Here is a 24,744-nt window from a genome sequence, read left to right as displayed (position 1 = left end):
AAGTCCGGCCAGGGGGTCTGGGAGGAGTTCTCCTACAGCTTCACCCCCGCCGTCCGGGAGGTGGTGGAGTTTGCCAAGAAGATCCCCGGCTTCAGGGACCTCTCGCAGCACGACCAGGTCAGCCTGCTGAAAGCTGGCACCTTTGAGGTACTTTCTTTTGTTCTTGAAATACTGAAGTACTCTTTAAACTCCCACCCCTGGTCGTCCCCCCCAAACATTTTGATTTACTTTTTTATTTTATTTTACTTTTTACGGATAGCGGCTTTGAGGTTAATGGCTAAGCAAATGAGCGAGTTCTGCCCTGACTGACAGAGCAGTGCTGTGACTTTGGCAGGTCTTAGTGGTGCGCTTTGCCTCGCTGTTCGACATGAAGGATCGCACCGTGACCTTCCTGGGCGGCAAGAAGTACGGCGAGGAAGTCCTGCGGGCCATGGGCGCCGGGGACCTGCTCAACTCCATGTTCGACTTCAGTGAGAAGCTGACAAACCTCGGCCTCAGCGAGGAGGAGATGAGCCTGTTTACCGCTGTGGTTTTGGTCTCCGCAGGTGTTTGTCTTTTTTGGAGCTACGCTTTCTACCAGTTTAGAAGTTCTCGCATTTTTCTTTAATTCTCCACTTAGTGAAAGCGTTGGGGTAATGTGGTTTAAGTCACCACATTGTCACTTAGTTTTCACCATGATGCTATGAATGTATGGGTATTGAATGTACTGTGACCGCTTCCTTATACTGTAATAATTACTGTGATAATTACAATTGTTTTTTTCCAATTATTTGAACCATTAAAGCCATCACAGAAAACCGTGATGACCCAGTGACAATAGCGAGCCAACTGCTTTCTTTCTTGTCCCTGTCCTGCAGACCGTTCTGGGATCGAGAATGTCAACTCAGTGGAGACGCTTCAGGAGACATTAATCCGTGCACTGCGGAGCCTCATCATAAAGAACCACCCCAATGAGTTGGCCATCTTGACCAAGCTGCTGCTCAAGCTGCCCGACCTGCGCTCGCTCAACAACATGCACTCGGAGCAGCTGCTGGCCTTTAAGGTTCACACCTGAAGCCTGCCTCTCCCTGGAGGCGGCTGTGTGCCACTGCACCAACCTCCACCTCCAAAACTTTCCACATCCTCCACGCTAAACGCACCATCTCGAGGTTCCAGGCCACCAGGCCTTTTTTGAAGAGTTCAACTACTGGGGGAGAGGCCTCCATATGAAAAACATTCGGCGGTGGGACCATAAAAATGTTATTGTACTGTAGGGCCTTAAAGCCTCTTTTTGGTAATGCACACATACGGATGCATCGATTATGACATTATGTGCTTGTTGCATAGCAAATGTTTAGTGCAATATGTGACCGCTTCTGACTTGAGCTTGAGCTGTACAGATTTCCCCAGACTTTGTTCAACCTTCTAATGGCACACCTTCTGTTTCGGAGTCAAAGTGACTCCAGTCCAGACATCAAACAACGACAGATCCACTAAAAAAGCAAATGACTGACTAGTGTTGGATGTAAAGCTGCTTAAGCGACAGCTTTGCGGTATCAGTACATGGAAAGAAACCTTATCAAGGTGGGTCTTGTTTGAGAGAAGGGGAGCACAGGCAATCCTCAACCATTTATATTTCACCGTAGTTGTCTACACGTTAAGGTTCTTAGTCGTCGATCGCGGTGACAAATACATTTTTCAGCTCATACGACCACGTTGACAAGGCACACACATAACTCTCAGCATACTTTCCAATTAAAGACAACATCATTTAGTTGCGTATCGGCGGACTGAGGAGCCCCACTTCACCATAACCAACTTAGACACATTTCAGCAGGGATGTCTTATTCTGTGTCCCCAGCGAATGAGTCTGTCTGTACAGTGAGTAAACTACGGACCGTCGATGGGTTGAACGAGTTGAATGAAATGACTAGATAGCACTATTAATATTCAGTGTGATGTCACAGAAGGTGATGTCACGGAAGGTGATTTTTTTATTAATTTTTTTTCTTGAGTGATCTGAGGGGTGGGTTGAGATCTGTGCAACCGGTGCTGGATATTTCCACGTGTACAATCCATTTGTTGCATTTTCTTTTTTTCCATATCAGTTTTGTACAAAATGTCTGGACTTTCTAGTGTGAGCTTCTGTCCTTGTTATCATCGTAGAGATGTGGCTGAGCTTTCTTCTGTGAAAGGATTGCAGTATGCATAGCTATATTTATATACGTAATGCATAACTATATAGATGAATATATCTATATGAATAAATTTTATAAATGTATAATGGGTGAAGTGATTTATTTTGCACCTTGTTTTGTTCCATTGTCACTTCATGGCAGCCTTACAGTTGTTGGTTTCAATTCATTATTGCAACAGAAACACAGTTCGCAGTTCACACTATTCACTCACTCGCTATTAAAGAGATTTTATTATTTTACAATGACTTCCCCAGAATTTCCATCTGTCAAAATGAACATTCATTTCCGACAGGAAGCTTTTTACTGGGGTTTATGCCTCCAACACCAAATAGTGAAGCCATATTCATTATAATGCTGAAACATATTGGTCAAATCAGGTTAATATGCATTATTCGTCATCACCAACAGAGGACGCCAGAGCGGCGAGTGAGGATTCGTAATACCGCGAGATTGTAACGGCATTGTAAAACGAGACTTGCCTCCCTAGATTTCCTACCTAGATTGAATTTAATAACATTAATTGTGGAGAAGTCATTGTTTTTAATCTTTTCAAAACTCAGTATCTATAGTCTCCGGAGCGTGCATTTTTTTTAAATGAGTAACAAAGCGAGGCAGGATCCTAAAACATTGTATAATTTATTTCAAATGTTTTAAGATCGAATTGCTGTTTGAGTCAGAGATGAATCTTTATTTGTCACACGACACGCCAGGCACGTTCTTGCTGCGAGGCAACAAGAAGGTCCTGGGTTCAATCTGAATGATTTTCTAATAGTACTTTTAAACCAAAGTTTCCCTGAGTCCACTATGCAATTGCTTATTGTGGTTATTCAGGAAAGAAAGCACATAGAAAAATGTGCGCCATCCATAATCAAACTTCACTCTCCTCGTCTATCAGGCGCTCCACCCCATCGACCTCCTATAGCGTTGTTATGTCCCGTGTAAAGGGGACATAACATCCCAAACAAATATAACCGAATAACGGGAAAACGAAACAAAAAAATCTCAACATAGAATCTGTTACGTACCCCCCCCATAAGCAACATTCCCGTTTCACTTGTGCAAACAGTAGCACAAAACTTATTACATTACAAATATAAACGCACACACACACACTCACACACACACATATATACATAATGTATTTATATACATACATACATACATACATGCATACACATCATTATAAAGCTTATATAGCTACACCATATAATATAGACGATTAATCATTATCTGCTGTTCCCTCCTATAACCCTGTTGCGAAACACGGAAAAACATATTCTGCAGGGTCCATCTGCTCCTATCGTCCACGCATCCCATTTGGATGTTTACCAATTCATTTTAATGTGCTATTCGAGCTTTATCTGTCCCAGTCTCATTCCAGACAAAACACAATCTAATTTCTCTCTCATTAGTAGATATTGGGTTCAGTTACCACCCTGTGCCGCCAGGTGTCAGTGTTGCGCACGTAGAGACCACCCAAGTCATGGCCTTCCTTAATATCCTTATGACAATCTTTCAAGGTGATTAGTTTGCTGGCTGCAGCTTGTCCTGTCAACCGAGTGATGACAAAAAAAACCATAAATAATGATTTGATCTCTGTTATGGAACATATTCGTGTGCTGAAACTCAATACTGGTGTAAGCAGAAAAATGTTGAATATGCAGTTTGCCATCTGTCCGTGGCAGGATAAAAAAAAATAAGACCGTGACAAAAATGACACAAGCACATATTCTTAAAACCATCTTTATTCTCAAGAGCCATTTCACAGGAAGTGCAAACATCATTTATCAATGAACATCAAATTACTTAACTTTTTTTTTTTTAAGTGCAATTCCTCTTGTCTTTCAGGGTCGAGCTCCAAGTACTTTCCCAAAGAAAACGTCTTGAGATTGATTTCTCGGCAACATTGTTTATCCAAGGCCATGTGCAAGACAGCAAAAATCTGGAACACAAACTAATCATCTGTTCTGTTCTTTTCTTGCCTTTTTCCTTTTTTTAAATCCATACACGCACGGTTCTCATGGCGCTCCCTTTCTTTCCATGATGGTTTTCCAGTATGCATTGAAACAATTGGTTAAACGACACGACACATACAGGGAGTAGGAGAGATATTTTTGTGTCCCATTCTTAATCGACAGTGGATTGTTTCTTCTGATGCCGGCAATGCTCTGACAAAGGCATTGGTCTTGTATGTAGAATTGATTGTTTTTTCCATTTACCTGTACTTGTGTCCTCTGATACTGACGCTGAAGTGCAGAAACAGTCAAGTAATAACTTGATTATTGACTGAAGATATAATGCTGCACTAACTTGAGTGTTTGAGTTGATTGTTTTGTTTTTCTTTTTTCTGTTTGTCCTATGTCCTGCTTAACACTTTTGATGTTATGCAAAAAACAATACAATGTTCGTATTATGCTTAACAACATCCGTAAAAAAACCCCCACAAAAACTGCAGTCTGAAAATATACATCCATTTTTCCTTTATACTGTAAAATATCTTCTTTTGTTATTTTCTACGGTGAAAACCTTTGTAATCGGTTTGTAATTGAGTAACCTTATGTGTGAGACAACGCCACTTTGGCGCTTCAAGAGGTCTCTTGAGGAATAGTGTGACATTTATTTTTGTAGTTAAAACTTTCAACAATGTCACATATTCTAAAGGGACGCTGGCTCAGCATGTCTAGTTCACACCAGTGAACCAGGCCACTCTGAGCCATGCATCTCTCTATCTCTCTCTTTCTCTCTCTCTCTCTCTCTCTCTCTCGCTCTGATTGTCTGTGCATTATTTTCTTTTTTACCTTGAGTCTGTACAGGTTTGTGAGGTGTATGTGTGTGGTCCTGGTCATTCAACACTGCAGCAAGTCCTAGTATTGCTTGATGAGAAAAGGCATCACTTCACAGAAAACACAAGCTGATTGCAGAGGATCCGTGTGAAATTTTGAGTACAGCGAGATACACAAAGAAGAAAATGTCCCCTTGTCGACGGTGATGACGTCATCGCCTTGTCCAGGTGTCTCCAAAATACCTAGGGAAACCAAAGCAACAGCGCAGGAAGAGCTTTGTGGGCTTCAACCAGCGTACCTCGCCCATGAATCTTGTTGAATTATGTGATTGAGCCCCCTCCTCCCACTTACATACATGATCTAGGCACATGCATGTATGTTAACATGTATGTAACTGTGCATGTGTGTGTTAGTATACTGTATATGTGTGTTGCCCTTGGGGGTTAGTGGAAGTTAGGTTAGGAAAGTGTATTTGCATTTCTGCACGTAACAGGCAACAGCAGCCATTGTCCGGCCTCAATGCACCACAGCACCATGGCAACACCGTTGTAACATACAGCCCCCGGGGTCATAGGACAGGTCAAAAAAACAAAAACAAAAAAAAAAAAAAAAAAAACCCAGCTGATTATTACAGAATGTTCCAGGAAAGGTAGGAGTTGAAAACACTTACAACGTTAGCATATAAGCGGCTAACAGATTCCAGAGTGCTTCTACCCATTGTGAAATGGCAATATTTCAAAAATTTCTTAAATGTGAGGCATGCACTAGTGCACACAGTACAAAAAGGAGTCACCGGTCCACATCTACGTACAGCTACTGTGTGTTGTGCAGGATGATGTGTCGTCATTGAACTTGGTTTTGGCACAGCATGTGGCAACGTTACGACTGAGTATCGTACTGTAGGACAGTTCGTTTCCTGACGTCAGTGTGTGTGTGTGTGTGTGTGTGTGTGTCAGTTGGTCCTGACGGGAAATAGGCTCATTTGAAATAAAAAAAAAATTAAAAAAAGACAAAACACAGCCAGGCTGAGGATGCGTTGATTATCTAGACCCGTAACAAAGTCCTGCGTGCACGCTATGCGGCAGTATGTTACTGCACAGGTCAGACACTCAGCTGAATCCTATACGACAGCTTGAGACAGTTTGAGTGGAGAGAGGGCTTCAGTAAACCGAAGGGAAAAAGCAGGAAAATATTTAAAAATAAACAAACCCTATTCACGGATAGTCGTCATATTGTAGTCAATTTTGTGTTGAAACTGTCAAATCAGCAGCCATGTTGAATTTTCTTAACAATAACAAGGAGGGAAACGCACACACACTCACACGTAGACAACCATTACCTGGTTCTATTGACCGAACCAGTGTTGACAGAAAAGAAAAAACCCAAATACAAAACAAAACAAAAACACAGAAACGCTAACTGTACAATTGTCAACACACTCAAAAAAAACAACGTAAAATCAGCTGTGAGAGTTTACAACGACGACATCAACAAAAATAAAAGAAAAACAAAACAAAATAATAAAAATAAAATAAAACTAAAATTCTATTCACAGGTACCCGCATCGTAAAGGAATGGTGCCGTCCAAAACTAGGCTGAGAGCTACTTCCTCAGCTACGGAATGAAGTCACACTCAGTAGTGTTAAGAGAAAGTCCACTGTGATGTGACGTGACGTGACGGGCTGCCCCACTCGTGCACACACACACACACACACACACACACACACACACACACACACACACACACACACACACACACACACACACACACACACACACACACACACCCCCTCCTGGCGTCAGTCCTCGAACACCTCCAGGAAGAGGGGTGGGAAGAGCTCCGTGGGACACTCCACCTTCATGTGGAGGAAGCGGCTGGCATGGCAGGCGCCAATCATGCGCAGGTCCGTCACCTTCATTAGCAGCTTGGGCCAGAAGTGCGCCACCTTGTGTTTGCGGTAGTTGATGTAATGTTCGAAGGCCAGCAGGAACTCCTCCTGGCAGCGCTCAATCTGCTCCGCGCTGGACAGGCCCGGGCGATCTGAGGGGAAACAAAACAACGTGCAGGCACGTGTGTTAGTGATGAAAGGCTCAACTCTTTATTTGAGAGTCGGTTCCTAACGAGTCAGTGAGAAAAGAGTCGTTTGATTTTCCGACTTTCATTCTGTCTAAATCATGGATCTACACGGAAGAATGCAAACCGCATCTGAGAAAATCTTAGCCCAGATTCTCTTAAAATGTTGCCAGGTGAAGCATGAGTCACAAAAACAAATTACTTTCGTGAAAATGTTTTGTTTCAGTGGAATGCAACGTGTAAATCATGTCACATTCAACAGGAATACGCCAAATGCCTTTTTTCTCCCCCACATTCATTTAGCGCCTTTAATGCCTACGGTACCTATGCAATTAATTTAATTTAATCTACAATGCTGGCAAGCAGCCTACGTGGAGCTCTGCTTAAAATGTCGGGAGGGACAGACTACACAACCTTATTGGTTGACTCTTGCTTTAGATATATACAGTATACTGTAAATATAAATCCTAAGAGTGTTATAGATTTGCTTTGAAATGTAGGAGTAAAATTCTTAAGTCCCAGAAACGGAATGTACTTAATTACTTAATTACTTTCCACCACTGGTGTTTTTGTTGAGCAAGCCAGACAGATGGGTCAAGTTATGGGAGCCATGAGGCATCGTACATCCAGTCCAAAATGCCACGCTATTGATCTGCGCCTGGTTGCCTCCCACACACCCCCAAAGTGTTGCAACAGAATAAAGCGTGCCGGAAAATAGCTTCTCAGACAAAGCACCTCGATTACAGAATTAGCGCGAAAGAAATGATTAGAACGTTGGGCAGATTAAACCATACTCCGACATCGATTCCGCAATGGCGCAATCTGTGCATGGGAGAGCAGATCAATGCTTTCCAATGGAAGTGCGTCCATTTTGAGATGACGGGGGTGAGCGATACACGGGGGAGTATTGATTCACACAGCTGCGGGTACGACGGAAGGGCCTTTTTTTTTTTCCTTCCCTCTATTGGTTTCGATAAATCCTCATAATCTCAAATTAAACCATTGGACTTAATGGACTTTACAGGGGCCATTGGTGGAAGTGATTAGCTGTAATAGCTGGCGGCCAACTTGACAAAGGCTTCATTTGGTGTTAGAGATTTCACTATACGAGAGCCATAGTACACATCTACACTAGTATATTTTTTTCAAGATATTTATAAATTGGTTCTCGTTCGCAGGTCGGCAATTCTACTACCACTAAAAACCACCTTAAACGCGACGATCTCTCCAAGGAGCTATAAATGCTATGACGGAAAAAAATAAATAAATAAATAAATAAAGGTTGGTTTAGGTATTAAAAAGATTTAGTAAAAATTAAAGAAAGAACTTACGTCCTCCAGCCATCTTTTGAGAGAATTAGAGATCCGATAATTGCAGGGAGTAAAATGTTGAATGCTACCCAACGAAATACATCTAATAACTGGGACAAATTTATTTTGTTCATCGTTACCCAGAAACTGTAAATATAATGCTTGCACTTTGGTGAAGCTATTCACGCATTGGATTAGATGCTTTCTTAATGTATGGGAGATAAGAAACACCAGAACAATCATTACGAATTCCTCAGCTATAAATGGTCAAATTCACGTAAATACTGTATAAACTGTGCAGCCACATCAGTTATACATATTCTGAAAATATTGAATTAACATGTCTTTCTCTAAAAAATGTGATGATTTTTTTTCTCCCAGATATTTTGATATAGGATTTTTCAGCAGTATCAAAATGTCTTCAAACATGCAGAAATATTACCAGCGATGGAGAAAAGTTGCAAGGCAATTGCAGATATGTCATTGAGACTGGTTGAATTAATACAATTTATTTATGGGATCACATTATCCCAGAATCTCAGATGGACTGATAAGAGGCACCTGAACAAATGCTGAAAAGCTACCATGAATACCATGGATTTCCAACACATTGAGAAGCTGCAACAGAGCTAAGCTAAGCGAAGTTTCTCAACAGCAAAGATGGGAACTAACATTTGAATAAAGGGTAAGGTTGAAAAGTAGCAAACTTATTCTTATTAAACAGTTAAGAGATCTCTGATAACAATCTACGATCCCTGAGTCTTCTTTCAATACTTTCAACACTACGATAGAGCTCGGGGCCAATTCCTCAAAACTCTCGAAGACGCATAACCCGCGGGCAGGTCGACAGGGCTCCCGAAACATCCAGGCTCTTACCGGATGAGAGGAGGATGACTGCCTGTAGGAGAGCCACCTCGGAGTCGTCCAGGTTGAAGGAGGAGAGCGACACGCCAAGGTCAAAGATGGCGTCTGAGACCACACCTAGGCCTCCGTTCTTCAGCTGGCCCCGGGTGACGGCCATCTCCCCGTTGAGCGTCAGGGTCTCGCTCTCCGGGTCGTAGCGCACAGCCGCCCGCAGCGACATAATCTCCATGCAGCAGCCTTTCAGCAGGATGATCTGGTCCTCACAAGGCAGCTGAGGACGGCAAAGACCAAACGTGGGAAAGAGAGGTCAGCGCTTAGATGTAGTTTTACCTTTCACCAGGAAATGCAATAATCCAGGCTCTCCAATTTTTAGCACATTCATGAATTCATTTTATTTCATTAATTTGACTTTGAAAAAGCATCTGCTCTTACCTCACAAAACATAGGCAGCTTTTTGGCAAAGTCCACCACACGGGTGATGGCGGGGGTGATAATTTTTGTAAACTGACTGAAGGCTTCTATGTCCACTTTGCAACCCTCGGGTGCATTTACGATGGACGCTTGACCAATGTCCTCAGGCTGCAAAGAGAGGGAGCAGCTAGGCTCAGTGCAGGGACAGTCTGCCAACAAAGGGCAAAGATATACAGTATATGCACCACACACACACACACACACACACACACACACACACACACACACACACACACACACACACACACACACACACACACACACACACACACACACACACACACACACACTTTTCTTTAGTGTGTGTGTGTAGGGGGGGTCATCCAAGGGTGACACAGAAACAGTGAGCAGCATCCCCAGTGCATGTGTGCATGGATGGAGGGATAGGGAATTTGTTTGGTGGTCATGGAGGAGGAAAAGGAGGAACTTAAAGTTGGGGGGGGGGGTCATCTTAAGGGGGTAATTTTAAAGTGCAAAGTGCAAAAACAAAGGTCATCTGCAGTGTTTCGGGTTTTTAGTTGACAAGATTCCGACTTGGGCTCTCCAGTCATCGTGCCAACAGTCATTGTAGTAGTTGTAGTAGTATTAATCGTACTAGTGCAGTCCAACCGCTTTTATCCGAACACCAGTTATCTTTGCGTTCTAGTCTAGGTAAGCAAAAAATGCCGGTCTCTGGAATGACAATCACCACCATGGGGTTCAAATAAATAGGCTTCTACTGTAGCCACACTAGTATTATTAGTAGCAGGAGGAGTAGTAGTATTAGTAGTAGCGTTATATCGTGGGCAGTGTCAAAGCCTATACTGTACTGTAGGTGGTTCTCCATGGTAAAACTCTGTATGACATCATTTTCCATTTGTTACAAGGGATATTTTAAAAAGCTAAATAGAGAGCAGTATATGCCCCTTTAACTCCAGATTTCCCAAAACTGGAGTTGAAGAAAATATCAGAACTGTGCTGAACAGTCATCGAGGACAGTGAACACGTGTGGGGCAGAAACCCCATAGGTCTGGCTCTGGTGCTGGCCTATTTAAACGACACCCCCTACATCGGTCAGGGTATGTTGAAATGAAAACAGCACATACACTCTGTACTGCTGTTTGCTTTGCTCTCAATACAATTAAATTAAAAGTTAGCAAGCAGAATTTGGAAAAGGAAAAATTCTCAACTACAGCTTCTTACCTGAGACTCCTTCACCCCCACTGCACTCTGGTCAGAAGTATAGAATAAATTACATGTTATTTCATTAAGTAGCATTGCTTCCTCGACCTGTTGGATAATCAACAGGAATTGTGAAGTTTCAATGAAGAACCCCGTGTCAAGCCAACTAAAAAAAAAGACAAGTTTAAACTGAAAAGAGACAGAAGAGAGATGAAGAGAGAGGAGAAAACAAAACAGGTGAGCACACAGATTGTAGGGGTTTCTATGGTCGAGGATCCAAGCTAGCGACGTTATGTGGCCGTAATTGGTAACCGAAATTGAAGACCATTCCCAATTCCCAATTTTGTACGATTTCCCCTCCTACCACAGAAACCCAGAAAAGTCACAGCCTAGACAGACTTCAAATATCAACAGAGCCATTAAAACTTGACAGAAAAAAACAAAATTAGTCAAAATTAATCAAAGACAGACAAACATGACAAGGAGAAGGAGAGAGAAAAACAATCAAACGACGACGACAACAACAAAATACGTCAAAAACAAAGCAAGTGAAGAGCAGGCATTAATGTCGGTGAATGAAAGCCATTGCGTCCAGAAGAGAAGGAAATTTTGGAGGGGAAAAAAGGGTAGAATAAGATGTTCCGTTATGAAAAAGAAAATTAGTAGGACTGCCTTTTTATTTTTGTTTTTGGGGTTTTGTTTTGTTTTCTAGGGAACACACTTGCTCCACCGTCCAGCTAATTCTCCCCACTCTACAAGGAGATACAAAAAATAAATAAACAACAGCAACAACAGCAACAACAACAAAAGCAACAACAACAATAGCAGCAACATCAGCAACAGCAACAACAACAACAGCAACAACAACAGAAACAGCAACAACAACAACAGCAACAGAAACACCAACAACAGCAGCAACAACAACAGCAACAACAGCAAAAGCAAACAACAGCAACAGAAACAACAACAGCAACAACAAACGTAACAGCAACAACAACAGTAACAACAACAGCAACAGAGACAACAACAACGACAACAACAACAACAACAACAACAGCAGCAGCAACAACAGAAACAACAGCAACAGCAGCAACAGAAACAACAACAACAACATCAACATAACATCAACAGCAACAACAACATCAACAACAGCAGCAGAATATGAACACGTTTACATGGGGAACATGGGTGGTGCATGTGGGAGTGCGAGGGGAGGGCGCCCTTTGTGGAGCAAACATACAGTATATTGACATATCTATCATATATGTTATCAATAAAACATAAAAAAACATTTGACTAAACGTAAGAACTCCATATATTTTGCAACGCATGTCAATGCAATACAACAATGCATTACGACATGATGTTGCCATTGTCCAAATGTGTTTTCAAATATATTCTCATCGACTCTCATTTTGTAAAATGTACGGTCATATGTTTGCATATCATACGGTCATACGTTGCAACATATGGAAAAAGCATACCACCATGTCAATAAATTAGATATTGCATGGGAAAAGGGGGGTGGGGGGTGGGCGCACAGACCAAATGCAGCCTCCCTCCAGTGTCAGTGACGAAAAGAGAGGGTCAGGGGTGGTGGTGGTGGGGTTGGAGGGGACTGGGGGACAAAGTCTCACCAAGAACTTGCGCTTCTGTTTCCAGTGGTTGCCCTGGGCGTTGGTGGCCATATGGGCCTCGGTCACCATGCGAATGAGCTCCCACTCCTCCTGGGTGGGCTCCACCCGGTCCCACACCGTCCGCTGCAGCTCCTCCCGCCTCCGGCGCTCGCGGTTCTCCTCAATCAGCTTCCGCTTGGCCAGCCTCTTGCTGTCGTCCAGCACCACTGGGGAAGGGTGAGGGGGTGTATGGTAGCGGGCAGGAAGAAAGGGCAGCGAGAGCGAGAGAGAGCGAGAGAGAGAGAGAGAGAGAGAAGGACAATGAGAGTGGACACGATTGAGGAGGGGGCAGGAAGGAACACTCATTCAACCACGTAAAGAAGTTATGTCGGTAAAAAGAAGCGAGGAGTGCAGAATGCTGAGAGTTAAGAGGGAGATGGCTGTGAAATCAGCAACTTGTAAATGATATTGACTTGTAAACTGGACTTATAAACTCAGTGAAGACTGTCACAATATTTTAGTTTAAGGGCAAGATGAGGCAAGTTTATTTGTATTGGGAAAATTCAACGTGCTTTACTTAAGCCATAAAATACATGATATGAAAGCAATGAAGAATAACAGAATAGAAAAAAAAAGAAAGCAAAAAGCATAAAACATAGAGCTTAAAATTAAGAACTCAGACCGAAATATAAACTCAGTTGGACTGTAACCTATAAATAATAATAATAATAACAACAACAACAACAAAAACACAGCCTAGGCAGCCCTTGAAAGAAAGTGCTAAGTTGGGAGACTTACGATAAAAAACAAGACAACGACTTACAATCAGTCGCCATGCCGACCGCGATGCACTTTTTGAAGCGACACTCCTGGCACTGGTTCCTGGTAACCTTGTCAATGATGCATTTGGCCTCATACTTACAAGCGTAGGTGGGATTGAGATTCTTCTGGATGGTTCGCCTGAAGAAACCCTGGTCAACACACAAGAGGCTTCAAGGACTATTAAAAATAACTAGGAAAAAAAAATAAACAATTTTTCTGTTGTTAATTTCGAAGGTTTGTTTTCATCTTTTTTTTTTTTTAAGCGGTCTTACAAGGACTAGGGGTAGTGTGATGTTGAATGGAGGGCCATAATAGGCCCCTGAGCCAGAGGTGCCCCACTCCTCTTTTAAAGTTGTGGTTTTTACAATGTTTTCTTCTCATCACAGACAACAAACAGGTATGTCAGAGCAGGGCTGGAAGTACCTTGCAACCCTCACACGTGATGCAGCGATAGTGATAACCTGTGGCTTTATCCCCGCACACTACGCAGAGATCATCCTTGTCAAGATAACTTGGTATATACCCTGTTTGGAGAGAAAGAAAAAACACTTCATGATACAATAACAGAATTACATATTTCAGGAATTTCCTGCCTTGCGGTTGTGAATATGTTGGTGTGTGTGTCTGGTTTGGCGTCTCAGATGCTTGAGAAGCTTCATGGGTTCAATGCTCCATGAGAGCATATGTGATGGAGACGCTTAAAGTTGGTGCGGTCACAAGATTGTCTCGTGTATCAGGTATTGACAAACTGCCGCTTGACACAAGGTTCGACATGTGTTTAGTCTGAAAAGTCAATAAAGGCCGGTAAGTTTGCTCGCGATAATGAGCTGTAATGGATCAATACATATCTAAGTCATTAGTGCTACGTGATGCTTACGTACACCAACATTCTGTCCAAATGTGGAGAATTCACGGTAATCAAGAGAATTACCCCGCGAAGCACAAATCAACAAGCTACCTTTTAAAAATATATTTTCCCCTAACTCTGCTTCGCTAGAAAGAAAGGGAAATTGTGAAATTCTACAGGCGGACACTGCTGCCGAAGCTTCCTGTTGCCACCAAAAAGCCTATTTACTCAGAGAGACACTATCTTTTGTTTAGTTTTAGTAAGAATTAGTGAAAAAATCGAAGTGATCCTGAATTATCTACAAAACCGGCACACAATGAATGCTTGTTTGTTGGTCATTGGTCATTACAGATGTTTGGGTGTCAGAAGAATTCCATTTACTTAAATGAGATAAATGGGTTTGACTATTAACAACAAGTAAAGGAAATGAACATCAACACACATTAAAGTCCACACTGACTGATGTACTAAATTGGACCTTTACAGAAACCCTTTTGTGTCTTGTGTAAGTCGAGCTAAATCTTAGTGTGTCGTTGAGCTGCCGGAGATGTCGAAGTTATTTGGAGAAAACCACCTATGTAAACTTTTAAACGGCTCCACAATGAATGTTTAGCTCAGATAGGAAATCCCCTGCCATATCTGCACCCGGGGGCCCGGAGTCGCAGAGTGATCAATACTTTAAGGAGTATGTGAAGAAAGGCATCGTTCTAACCCGCATCGGCCTTCTGTTCCCTTTATTCTCGTGGGCTGCTGCCATCGCCATCAATCAATAAGGGCCCCCTCAGCATCAACCTGCCTCCCCTTTGCTGATCTGCCACTCCATGACGCCATGAGTCTCAGACACAGTGTTATCTGTCTTAGCTCTTCAAAATCTAAGACGCCATCGATTCATCATTGATCGAAGTGGATTCATCACTAATTACAAAACACGCTCACATGTGCAGGTTCAAACATGCAGGCTCACACAAACACAAAATAGTTTGGACATTTTACAACTACTAATAGATTTTACACTTTATTACTACTTTATCCCGTATTTCCATTATCTCTCAACAAACCAACAAACCAAAAAAAACAAATATATTTCATAAATTTCAGGAAACCAAATCGAAAACAAACAGCAAGTGTACAACCAGTCATATACCTACGGTGTCCTACAGTAACTTCAAATACTTACTACATAGAGCCAAAACTTCCAATCCATACCTCTCTTATTAGGACCTTGCATCCACTGCAGGTGTGAGTACTCAGACTTCCCGTCAGGATAATAGTCGAGAGGATTATGGTAAATACCAAGAGGGATCTCCATGCTGCAATACTCGTTCTTGAAGACTGGCGCGCCTCGAGAGTAAGGGAAGCCGTAGGGCTGGCTGGGCGGCCATGCCTGCTCCATGCACGGAGGATGGTGCAGAGCCTGGGGCTCACAGTGCCCGAATCCAGGGCCCTCGCCGGGGTACATGCAGTACTCCGACCCGCCCTGCATCGGGTAGCCTACAACACCACCGTGGGGCATATCGTACATGTCTGACACGCAGTAGTTCATTGTGGGTATTGGCAGCGGAGCACTAACATCAACGAGAAAAAAGCTGTTTTAAGAAAATTTCGAGAAAAAAAAAAAAGACTGTGAAAAATATTAAAAAATGAAGGAAATGTTAAAAAAGGTGATAACATCCAAGCAACAATCTAAAAACAACAACAACAAGACATTAAGCCCTTGAAAGGTTGACCTTATGTGAGCAAATAAACCTGTTATCCACCAAATCCGCAGACTGTATCTAACCAACTGCCCCACCCTCGGCAACCCTGCCAAATTGGGAAGTACAGATTTATGACGACGCAGGGTTTAATCGGACACTCGACAAATCCTAGAAGTGCAACAGACAGCGGTCATGTCACAGATTAGAGCCCTGCCTGATGCGCCCACATAGCGCCCCATAACATTGCTCTGACGGAAAATGAATTTAAAAGGTGTTGAAAGGGGGCTCTGAGGAAAAACCTTTTGGTATGATGAAAATTTGACATTATGACAGTGTTTTTATTGTTCTTTTTTTTTTCTTTTTTTTACATCCAAGAGATATTTGTCATTAATCTCAATCCTTTAACCCTTAACCTTTGCCTATTAACCACATTGCTTATCCTGTGTTTGATTCAGCGGGATCTTCAAACAAGCACTCTTAGGTGGTCAGTTTCATATAATTATACCTGTCAACCATTTAGTTAAATCTTTGCGCTACGATACTAAGAAGATAAAAGATAGACAGCTTTGATGCATTTCATTTTGTTCCCTGTCTGAATCCCTGAATGGAGTTTCAAAGTGCCCACACACCAAAAAAAAAACAAAGAAAAAACCCCAAAATAAACAACAGATAAAAAAGGAGTGACATGAAAGTTTCCCAGACAGAAGATTATCGTGTCAAATCAGGGGGAATGTCCAGATACTCCTTATGTAACATTAAATATTGGTTGACTAAAATAGAAATAACTATAACAATTTCCTCACTTGCTTCGCTTTAGTCATTATGAGGATGCCAAAAAGAAACAAAATTGATAATCTTCTATGCAACATTTTACAGTAATAATAATAATAATTACAATAATAATAATTATAATAATAACAACACATTTTATTTATGAGGTTCCTTTCATTGGGACCAATCAGTATGTGCTACAGGAAAAAAAGAAAAAATAAGAAGAACAAAAAATAAAAAAATATATAATTAATAATAACTAGAATAAAGAATAAAAACACAGGCCATAGATTCCCTTCAGTCATTTACCATCAAATGATCAGTGATTCTAGCCTAATTCTAAGTGGTCGTTGATCTACAAAGAAACAAATGACAAACAAATTGAAATCATCCCATCATATTGCATCATTAACTTCACCCTAGCACAAATCGCTAAGCAAAGAGAAATATCTTATATGACACCAAGCAACAAAATTATAACCGAACAACAATACTGAACCATAATCAAGAATCCAAGTTAAATGCATTACAATGAACATGCATTGAGTCATTCAAAGTGGAGTCATAAAACTCCTACCATCTCACACATCACATTGGCATAGCTTGACAATTACTTTAGACTGGAATATTTTGCACAAAATAACAATATCTAAGTTTTTCAACGGTTCATCATTTTTGAATATGCAACGCATGTATACAGTACAAAGAAATACATGCGTTTCACACCACCTAATACTACTGTGATAGAAGAAAGTTTCAATTATACAATTCTATCTCAGGGGTTCTTTCATTTCAAATTTCTTTTGGATATCTGCCTCCATCATTTTATCCTAACATTTTTCTAGTTTATATTTTTATAACTGTATAATAAAAGTGAGTGGTTGTTTTATTGTTATTCTTTTTCAAAGAAATTCCATATGTCAAAACTACAGTTTAAGATAAATAAAATCCAAGAACAACTAATTGCGATGTATATCTTTAAAATAATTATTTCACATTGAAGCTACTTCTACAAATACAAACCTTAATATTTGACTGACATTTTGGTCATTTCTACCCTTCATCAATAGTTTAGTCTACAAAACTGTGTATGATTATATTTCATGCATTATGCAATACCATGAAAATATGATTAGCAATATTATTGATTTATTGCCCAGCTTTCGAGAACAATCTAGTGCCAACTGTTATTTGTCCTTTAATATTTGCAAAAACCATGTATAATTAAATGATAATGAAAACATATGCTGAAGAAAACTGTAGCTTAAAATATGGAGAACATATTTAAGTCAAACACAAATAAAGCAAAGATTCAAATTGTTTTCCCACAATTTCTTCTGTCTTAGTTTGTAGTGCAATACATATCTGCCTTAACTTTCGGACAGAATGCATTTAATCCTGGTGGTGGCCATTTGAGCTGAGACGGTTATAAATGGCTTTGTGATTTCTGTCACGCATGACACCTAAAGCGCCTCAAACGCGTCATCAGCTCAGCCACCGTCACGTCTCAAGCGACTGATTAGACGTCCGACGGATTGTGATCTCGTTAGATGGGGATCACAACACCGTCTTGCAAATTAGTTATTATATAGTTAGTTATCGAGTTTGCCTGAGCATGGATTAATATTTGGTTGGGTTCGACTTAGACGAGCCTCTCAACTGGCAGTTAATTAACGGAGGAAGTCGCTCGACAGCCCTTAGCGTAGTATCATTGTTTAGAGAGGGTTCATACGGGAGGCTAAATCAGGTGAGGCAGCATGTGGAATGCCTGACACCCCTCATGTTTTGCCCACAATTCTCCCCTCAAACACGCACAAAACATGACCAGAGTCAAATATCTTACACCGGTCAGTGTTGACGCAACATTGTGTTTGTTGAACATCCATTCAGATTTGGCCAGAAGGTTAAATAATTTATTTGACGCTGTATATGTATCACATATATTATATATATTATATATTCATATACACAGACAACTTTGAACCATTTTTTATATTTAGATAGATTTTTTTTTTTTTCTACTTTGCTTTCCACACTAGAAAAGCAGAACTGAGATTATGATTTTGGGGTTGGGCGAGCGGGGGTGCCCCTGAGCTGAAACCACAGATGTGACGACCCCTCCACACACACAATGTCACGAACAACTGAACTGTAAATAAAGTCTTCCAAGTGCAGAGTTGTGAGATGATTACATGTGCAAACGCTGCTAAGCGGCAAACGAGACAGAAGAAATACTTAATACATTAAGTGATTGTGTGACATGTTTGCCATCAACACGCAACAGCTGTTAAGAGGGAGGCAATTTAAGGCAAATCTGCTGCCTGAGAGGAGTTGATACCAGTTTAACTTTTTGATGAGGTGATGCCCTTGCCTTTGACTAATCTTGTTTGCGATTTCTTAAAGGACTTTAGACAAACTGTTAAGCGTTTATCAGACCAGGTGGCTGCCATACAATCTGTTGTCTGAGGGCAGTACATTACCTCAACCCTTCTAAGTATATTTCCAATGCACTTGAGCCATAAGTTGTAAATATTATTGCACATGCATAGATTTGTGGTTAAATCTCGGATCTAGATTTTTTTTCGATTTCAAGAAAATAAAATTTAAGTAGTGATTGATTCCACAGTTAAAAATAGAAGAGAAATATGCACATTGTAAAAACAGTAAACCTCATTCATAAATATAACAAAATGTTGAAAATGCTGAAAATTGCAGAGCAGCTACAGCAAAAACCGGTTGTACTTAATGAAGGCATTCTCCATATGAGGTTTTTGGTCAACTTTATATCAGAAGTTAATTGTTATTATTTTCAACACTACTGAAGTTGTTTTCAAAACATTTTAGATTTTAGGATTCACACCGAGTGTAAATATTTGTGCCTTAGTAGCTCAGATGACAACAAACGCAATACTATGGCTCAAGATTTTGTTGAATTATGTTCTACAAAATCTCGAACAGTTCAAATTAATTTAAATACAATTAGGGATTTTTCAAGCTAACACCTATCGGGATATTTCACATGCAATTGCGAAACTAATCTAAGAAGAGATTGAATACTTGAATCAGTGATTCTCCCTTCTCAGCTCAATGCCATTATGTGGATTACAACAAGAAATACGAAGCTGGATATTAAACCGCCATTTATTAAATCAACTTGGAAATAGCCCCTAATTCACTTTTTGACATTATGTGTTAACATTTTTTTATTGTATTGAAGACAAGTAAACTACCTTTATTTTAGTAGATATTTTAATAACTTAGTCATTTGCATTTTCTTTCCTACAACAGGACGTCTGCATTAATTCAAGATATTTTTCGTGCATTCATTTAAAGTATATCCATTTTTTTAGTAATATAACAATTAACCCTAATAAAAGTAAACTTTATGGTTATATTTTAACATTTTCTCTACTTACCCAAAACACCTTTTCTTGCGTCTGCTGAAAGAAATCTTTTACTTGCATGAATAATCCACAAGATATTTTGTTTGTATGAAGTCAAATAATTCCATGACCATTCCCAAGGCAGCATCAAAGTCAATTACAAGGCATTTTTAAATTGACGCTGAATATTGAATCTCACAACAGTACAGCATTCTGTGATTGCATTGCTTTGCATATAGAAACATTCTGCCTTGCCGGTTACACCTCCAGACAGTGGCCCTAAAGCGGGATTTTGCAGATATATGTCCTCCCTGATTGATTACTTTAGGCCTTGAGGGTTCAAAGCCGGTCATGAGCAATTTTTGGATGTGAGGAAACTCTGAGAGACGCCCTCAACTGACGTGCAGACTTCCTGAGCCAGATGTCCCCGGGTACCCGAGTTACCTGAGGCAGGCCTATTAGGCTGGAAACCTTCTCCTCAGCGTTCAGGGCAACCAACAGGAGGTTCCTCTTAGTTAAAGGTTAAAGATCTACAGGATTATCTCGAGCATACTGTAAGTGGAACCTCACGTAAAAATAGATTTTATATATATATAATATATATATAAACGTTTCAGGGCAGATCGAAAATTGCGATTTGGTCATGTTTGTTTGTATCACAAAAAAAGCCCCGGTGAAGAATAATTTTGCCCAGTAGTTCCCTCGTTGTTCCCTCATACTTTTTCTGGTTGTGTAATGTCTGCCAATGAATCCTTGACCAAATAAGTATTACTGCTGCTCCATCATTCTACATTCCTGCATGCCTTCTGTTATGTATTCTGTAAATATTGATCATGGTGGTAGTTAGACATTGAGAAACTCATTAGATGAATATTGTGCAACAGAAGATAGATTACTAGAGTACTACAGTACTAGGCTGCTCAGGAGAGGGTTTAGCTGTCTGGGAACTAGTTCAATTTCAGTTCAAGGTTCAGTTTCCATTCAAGAGAAATTACTGTGGAATGGCCAAACACTGTTTTTTGGTTATCAAAATTACATGTGATTATAACAAATACCGACAGGAGGAATCTAATAAAGATATACTGTATATTTCCATATTCCAAAATAAATCCTAGAACTATCGCTTATTCTTTCACAGATCTTTGTGAGGCTTATAAGCACAATACAAATAAAGTAAAAGTAAAATAATGTCATAAAACAATTTATCTAAAGTTAATTTATCTACAGATATTTCTAATAAATCCTAGAATAATCGGTTACTCTTGTACAGACCTTAAAGTTAAAGTAAAGTAATCAAATAAAATACTTCATATAAAGTTGAACTAAAGTCCCTGACCTTTGTCAGGATTATAAGCATAATTTAAATAATATTTAAATAATTATTTGTGGAATGATTTGGGTAAACATCGCCTTGTGTTATATTGATTTTCTGTATTGATGACCACGATGTGATGAGGCACAGCAGACATTTAGGGGGGGGAAATTGTTTTTCTAATCTTCCTTCCCTCACCATGCTTGGGGCTGAATATCCACCAGGTTGGATTTTTGGATCATTGAAGTGTTCACAATCTAGTGCACTAATCTAGGCCCTACAAAAACATCTGACAGCCTGCAGTCATTATTCCATATATTAAATAACATAAAAATATATTTTTTTTATAACAATACAGCAGCCTACTGTAAAACACAACTCTTAGTTATGAATGCCTATGCAGCTGGCCTGTGTCCGTCCAAAATCGGTGAGATTATTCTTTTATGGAAGATAACATCTTATTAAGGAAGGACTTGAACACAAACAAACCTACTTAACCTCCTTTGTATCGCACCATAATCTCCGATGTCATTTTTGTTGGATGAAAATAGGTACAATTAATTTTCCTGTCACTCCATAATCAGTGCATGGAAAAATGTATTTGTAATGGCTGAAAAGAGAGTGTTTAGAGTGATTATTTAACCTTCCCTGATCTTTTTGCATTGAAAGGATTTTCTCTACATTAAAAAGGCATTGTGTGTTAAAAGCGTTCTCCCGAGTGAGATATGAATTTATTTATTTTTTCCTGGAGAGGGGTGCATAGTGACGTCACATTATCGGTCACCCACAGTGTTGTCTGGGTGCAGATTTAAGCTCACACAGAGATCTGTGAAACACAAAGAAAAATATATCTTAAGACATTGTGATGAACTACTGTATGATGCACTAGTGGCATCTGACCGGCAGCAGCGGCAGCCGCCCCCCCGGTACAAAGTAAAGATATTCCACAAGTGATGCCAGCACGTCTGATGGGATATTTGATAAGAAAAGGACAGATCTTATTTTATTTTGTTTATTCATTCACTGAATTAATATTTATTAGCACTAGGCGTAAAAAAAAAAATACACCAATGTTAACGTTACATAAGTTTAGTGTTTTCCTCCACTTCAGTTCAGTCCAAATTTAGCTGATTTTCTTAGCTTACTTTTCTGATATATTATAACAGTATATTTACATTTTTTCAGTTGTGTATATGTTTGTGTACATTTATTGAATCAGTTGGCTGGAATTTAGTTTGGCTACTGTTCATCGGTGCTGTTGAGAATCGTCAAAGACAAAGCACCTCATTACCAATATGACACAAATTTGTTAAGACCTTTAACAGATTAATTTTTTGGATTAAAAATAAGATAAACCCATACTGTCTAATGGGAATGAACCGTGTGATTGTGATAGTTCTGTAGTGAGCCCTACTTATCGACTACTCTCGGCTTCCTGAATATCCCGTCAAGTAGCTACGTGCGCACATCCTAGACTCAAGAAATGTCTTTGCAATCTTTGCAAAAGCCCAAAATATCTGCGCGAGGGAGAATATTTGACGTATGAGTCACAGACAGCTGGGCGAAAGGACTGGGAATCGCTCTAAATGTTTAGACTTTTTTCCTTCTTCTTCCTTTTCCTTTGCCCATTCACTGCTGCAGACATGGCAGAAACATTGTAAGGGCGGAGTCGGCACGGCAGCCCACAGCGTCTCTGTGTGGTGTCTGTTGGAAAACCAGCCAAGCACCAAAGCCTTCCTCCTTATTTTCCAAGAAGATCCAGATCTCCAGGAGGCTCAGATTTATTATTGACTGGGGGAATGAAACGAGAAGGTGAACAAGCAGCGGGCAGGAGGAAAATGTGGTTTGGAGCGAGGCGTGCGTGAGTGGGTGGCCATCTTTTTGTATGCGTGCATGTGTTTCTGATCGACCCTGGCTGGTTCTAATTGGTCACAATCCTCAGATGTTTCAAATACTTTGTTCACCTGGGTGGTTGGAGTTTTACCCCCAGTACTGCTTTTCATTATATTGACTGCCAAAAACTGCAAACTTCTCCGCACAAAACACATCAAAACTATAGTGGGCGCCCCAATAAGACCTTTTCCAAAATTTTCATTGACCAACTCTGATTGGACAGGTGACATCACCCCCCCACCCCCAATAGGACCATGATAGGGTGTCTGGTGGTTCTGCTCTTGTTCTGCACCAGGCAGTTTTGTTTGATCTGTTTTTTGGGTTTTTTTTGTTTTTACTCAGAGCTAAAAAAAAATTGCCACCCGAGCTCGACAGCCGCTGCTTCGTGTTCCGTTTCATATTCACCTCCATGTATAAAACATGCGGGCCAGCTGGCAGGGCAAGATCAACATCCTTCCATATCGCAGCTTTTTTTACGTCAAAGACGAAAAATAATCACAACTTTAATAATAATAAGGGGTGGATGGGTCGGGTAGATGGCAAACAGACTTCAACACACACAATTAATACAGCATCCCAACTGTTGTTTTTCCACGAGTTTGAGAATATTCATAAACTTGGTTGTGCCTTATTTATTCCTGTGCTCGCTCTACCAACAGCTCTACCAGAAGTATCTGTTTGTTTCAGTCGCTGTTCAGTGGTAATGTCACACCTGCCCAGCCTACCCCCCTGTGACCCGTGTGCTCTGTGTGAGTGTGGTTTTCTTTTATACCCCTTTCCCACTGCAGCAAAAATCTAGTAACACCCGCCAACATCCGGCCTGTGTCTTTATTGTGAACGGTAACACCTGGGCTTCAGTCCCGGGTCAAATGACCCTGCTATAGACACAGGTTTTTACCGGCTTCGGCTCCGATCGGCTCTGATGTAAACAGTACACCCGGGTCAACCCTCTAATTTTGGCCACTTTGCCGGCAAGATGTGACACACATTGAAGTTCCAGACGTTGTCACGTTAATAGACATGAATACCCATGTATCATTCGATCATTTCATATCCGATTTAAAATCCAAAACCAAAAACAGAAGTTATTGACTTTTATCCCGCATGGGGGACCATGAAATGTATTGAATGTAAAGACTACAGCGCACCAAGAACCCCCAAGTTTACAGTTTTATGTTCTGTTTTTATGTTTGTTTAAATAGCTGTCTCCTCTACTGTTTTTTTTCCCCCAATCACACTGGAACCAGGACACGGCCCTAATGTACCCGCTAATTTTGGTGTAAAAACTGTATTATTTTCAGTTTTGGTGTGAATGTGAGTAGGGTAGCTGGGTAGTTTTTTGGTCTGTCCCTCTTTCGCCATCTCCGCCCAGGTCCTTGTTCCACAATCTGCTGGGGCCAGATCATCTTCGACTACCGACCAAGCTTCTAGCCTCCCGTGTTTCCTGATGCCGTGTGTCCTGATCTCGTATTACCTGACCCGGCTCTTCCAGTCCGTCCTGTGCCTGTTTGTCAGCCGCCAGCTTTCTACGCCAGCCTGTCTGCCTGTTCTTACTGGATTCAC

The 24,744-nt window shown here is 40.7% G+C and overlaps 2 protein-coding genes across 4 annotated transcripts in view; one reads left to right on the top strand and one right to left on the bottom strand.

Moving 5' to 3' along the window:
• The window catches only part of nr1d2b (nuclear receptor subfamily 1, group D, member 2b), a 7,004-nt gene extending 4,741 nt beyond the window's left edge, over window positions 1-2,263 (top strand). The window contains exons 6-8 of the mRNA XM_080017030.1: window positions 1-147; window positions 335-545; window positions 858-2,263. The exon at window positions 1-147 is cut by the window's left edge and continues 39 nt beyond it. Of these exons, the coding sequence (XP_079873156.1) occupies window positions 1-147; window positions 335-545; window positions 858-1,054 (555 nt within the window). The 3' untranslated portion in view covers window positions 1,055-2,263. The remainder of the gene's footprint in view (window positions 148-334; window positions 546-857) is intronic.
• Window positions 2,264-3,904: 1,641 nt separating this feature from the next.
• Window positions 3,905-24,744, bottom strand: part of thrb (thyroid hormone receptor beta) — a gene marked incomplete at its 5' end in the record, with an annotated part of 90,041 nt that continues 69,201 nt past the window's right edge. The window contains 8 exons of one of the 3 annotated variants that reach the window (XM_080017043.1): window positions 3,905-7,001; window positions 9,221-9,479; window positions 9,641-9,787; window positions 10,862-10,948; window positions 12,478-12,683; window positions 13,280-13,427; window positions 13,702-13,802; window positions 15,332-15,668. In XM_080017043.1, coding sequence (XP_079873169.1) covers window positions 6,760-7,001; window positions 9,221-9,479; window positions 9,641-9,787; window positions 10,862-10,948; window positions 12,478-12,683; window positions 13,280-13,427; window positions 13,702-13,802; window positions 15,332-15,668 — 1,527 coding nt within the window. In that variant the 3' untranslated portion in view covers window positions 3,905-6,759. Of the gene's footprint in view, window positions 7,002-9,220; window positions 9,480-9,640; window positions 9,788-10,861; window positions 10,949-12,477; window positions 12,684-13,279; window positions 13,428-13,701; window positions 13,803-15,331; window positions 15,669-24,744 lie in introns of those variants that run through there. The other 2 variants (XM_080017041.1, XM_080017042.1) reach the window with 2 other exon arrangements.

The sequence above is a fragment of the Zeus faber genome, assembly GCF_960531495.2.
Source record: "Zeus faber genome assembly, chromosome: 1".
Lineage (NCBI taxonomy): Eukaryota > Metazoa > Chordata > Actinopteri > Zeiformes > Zeidae > Zeus > Zeus faber.
The sequence above is the reverse complement of the archived record's forward strand: the minus strand, read 5'-3'. Positions and strand labels throughout refer to the sequence as shown.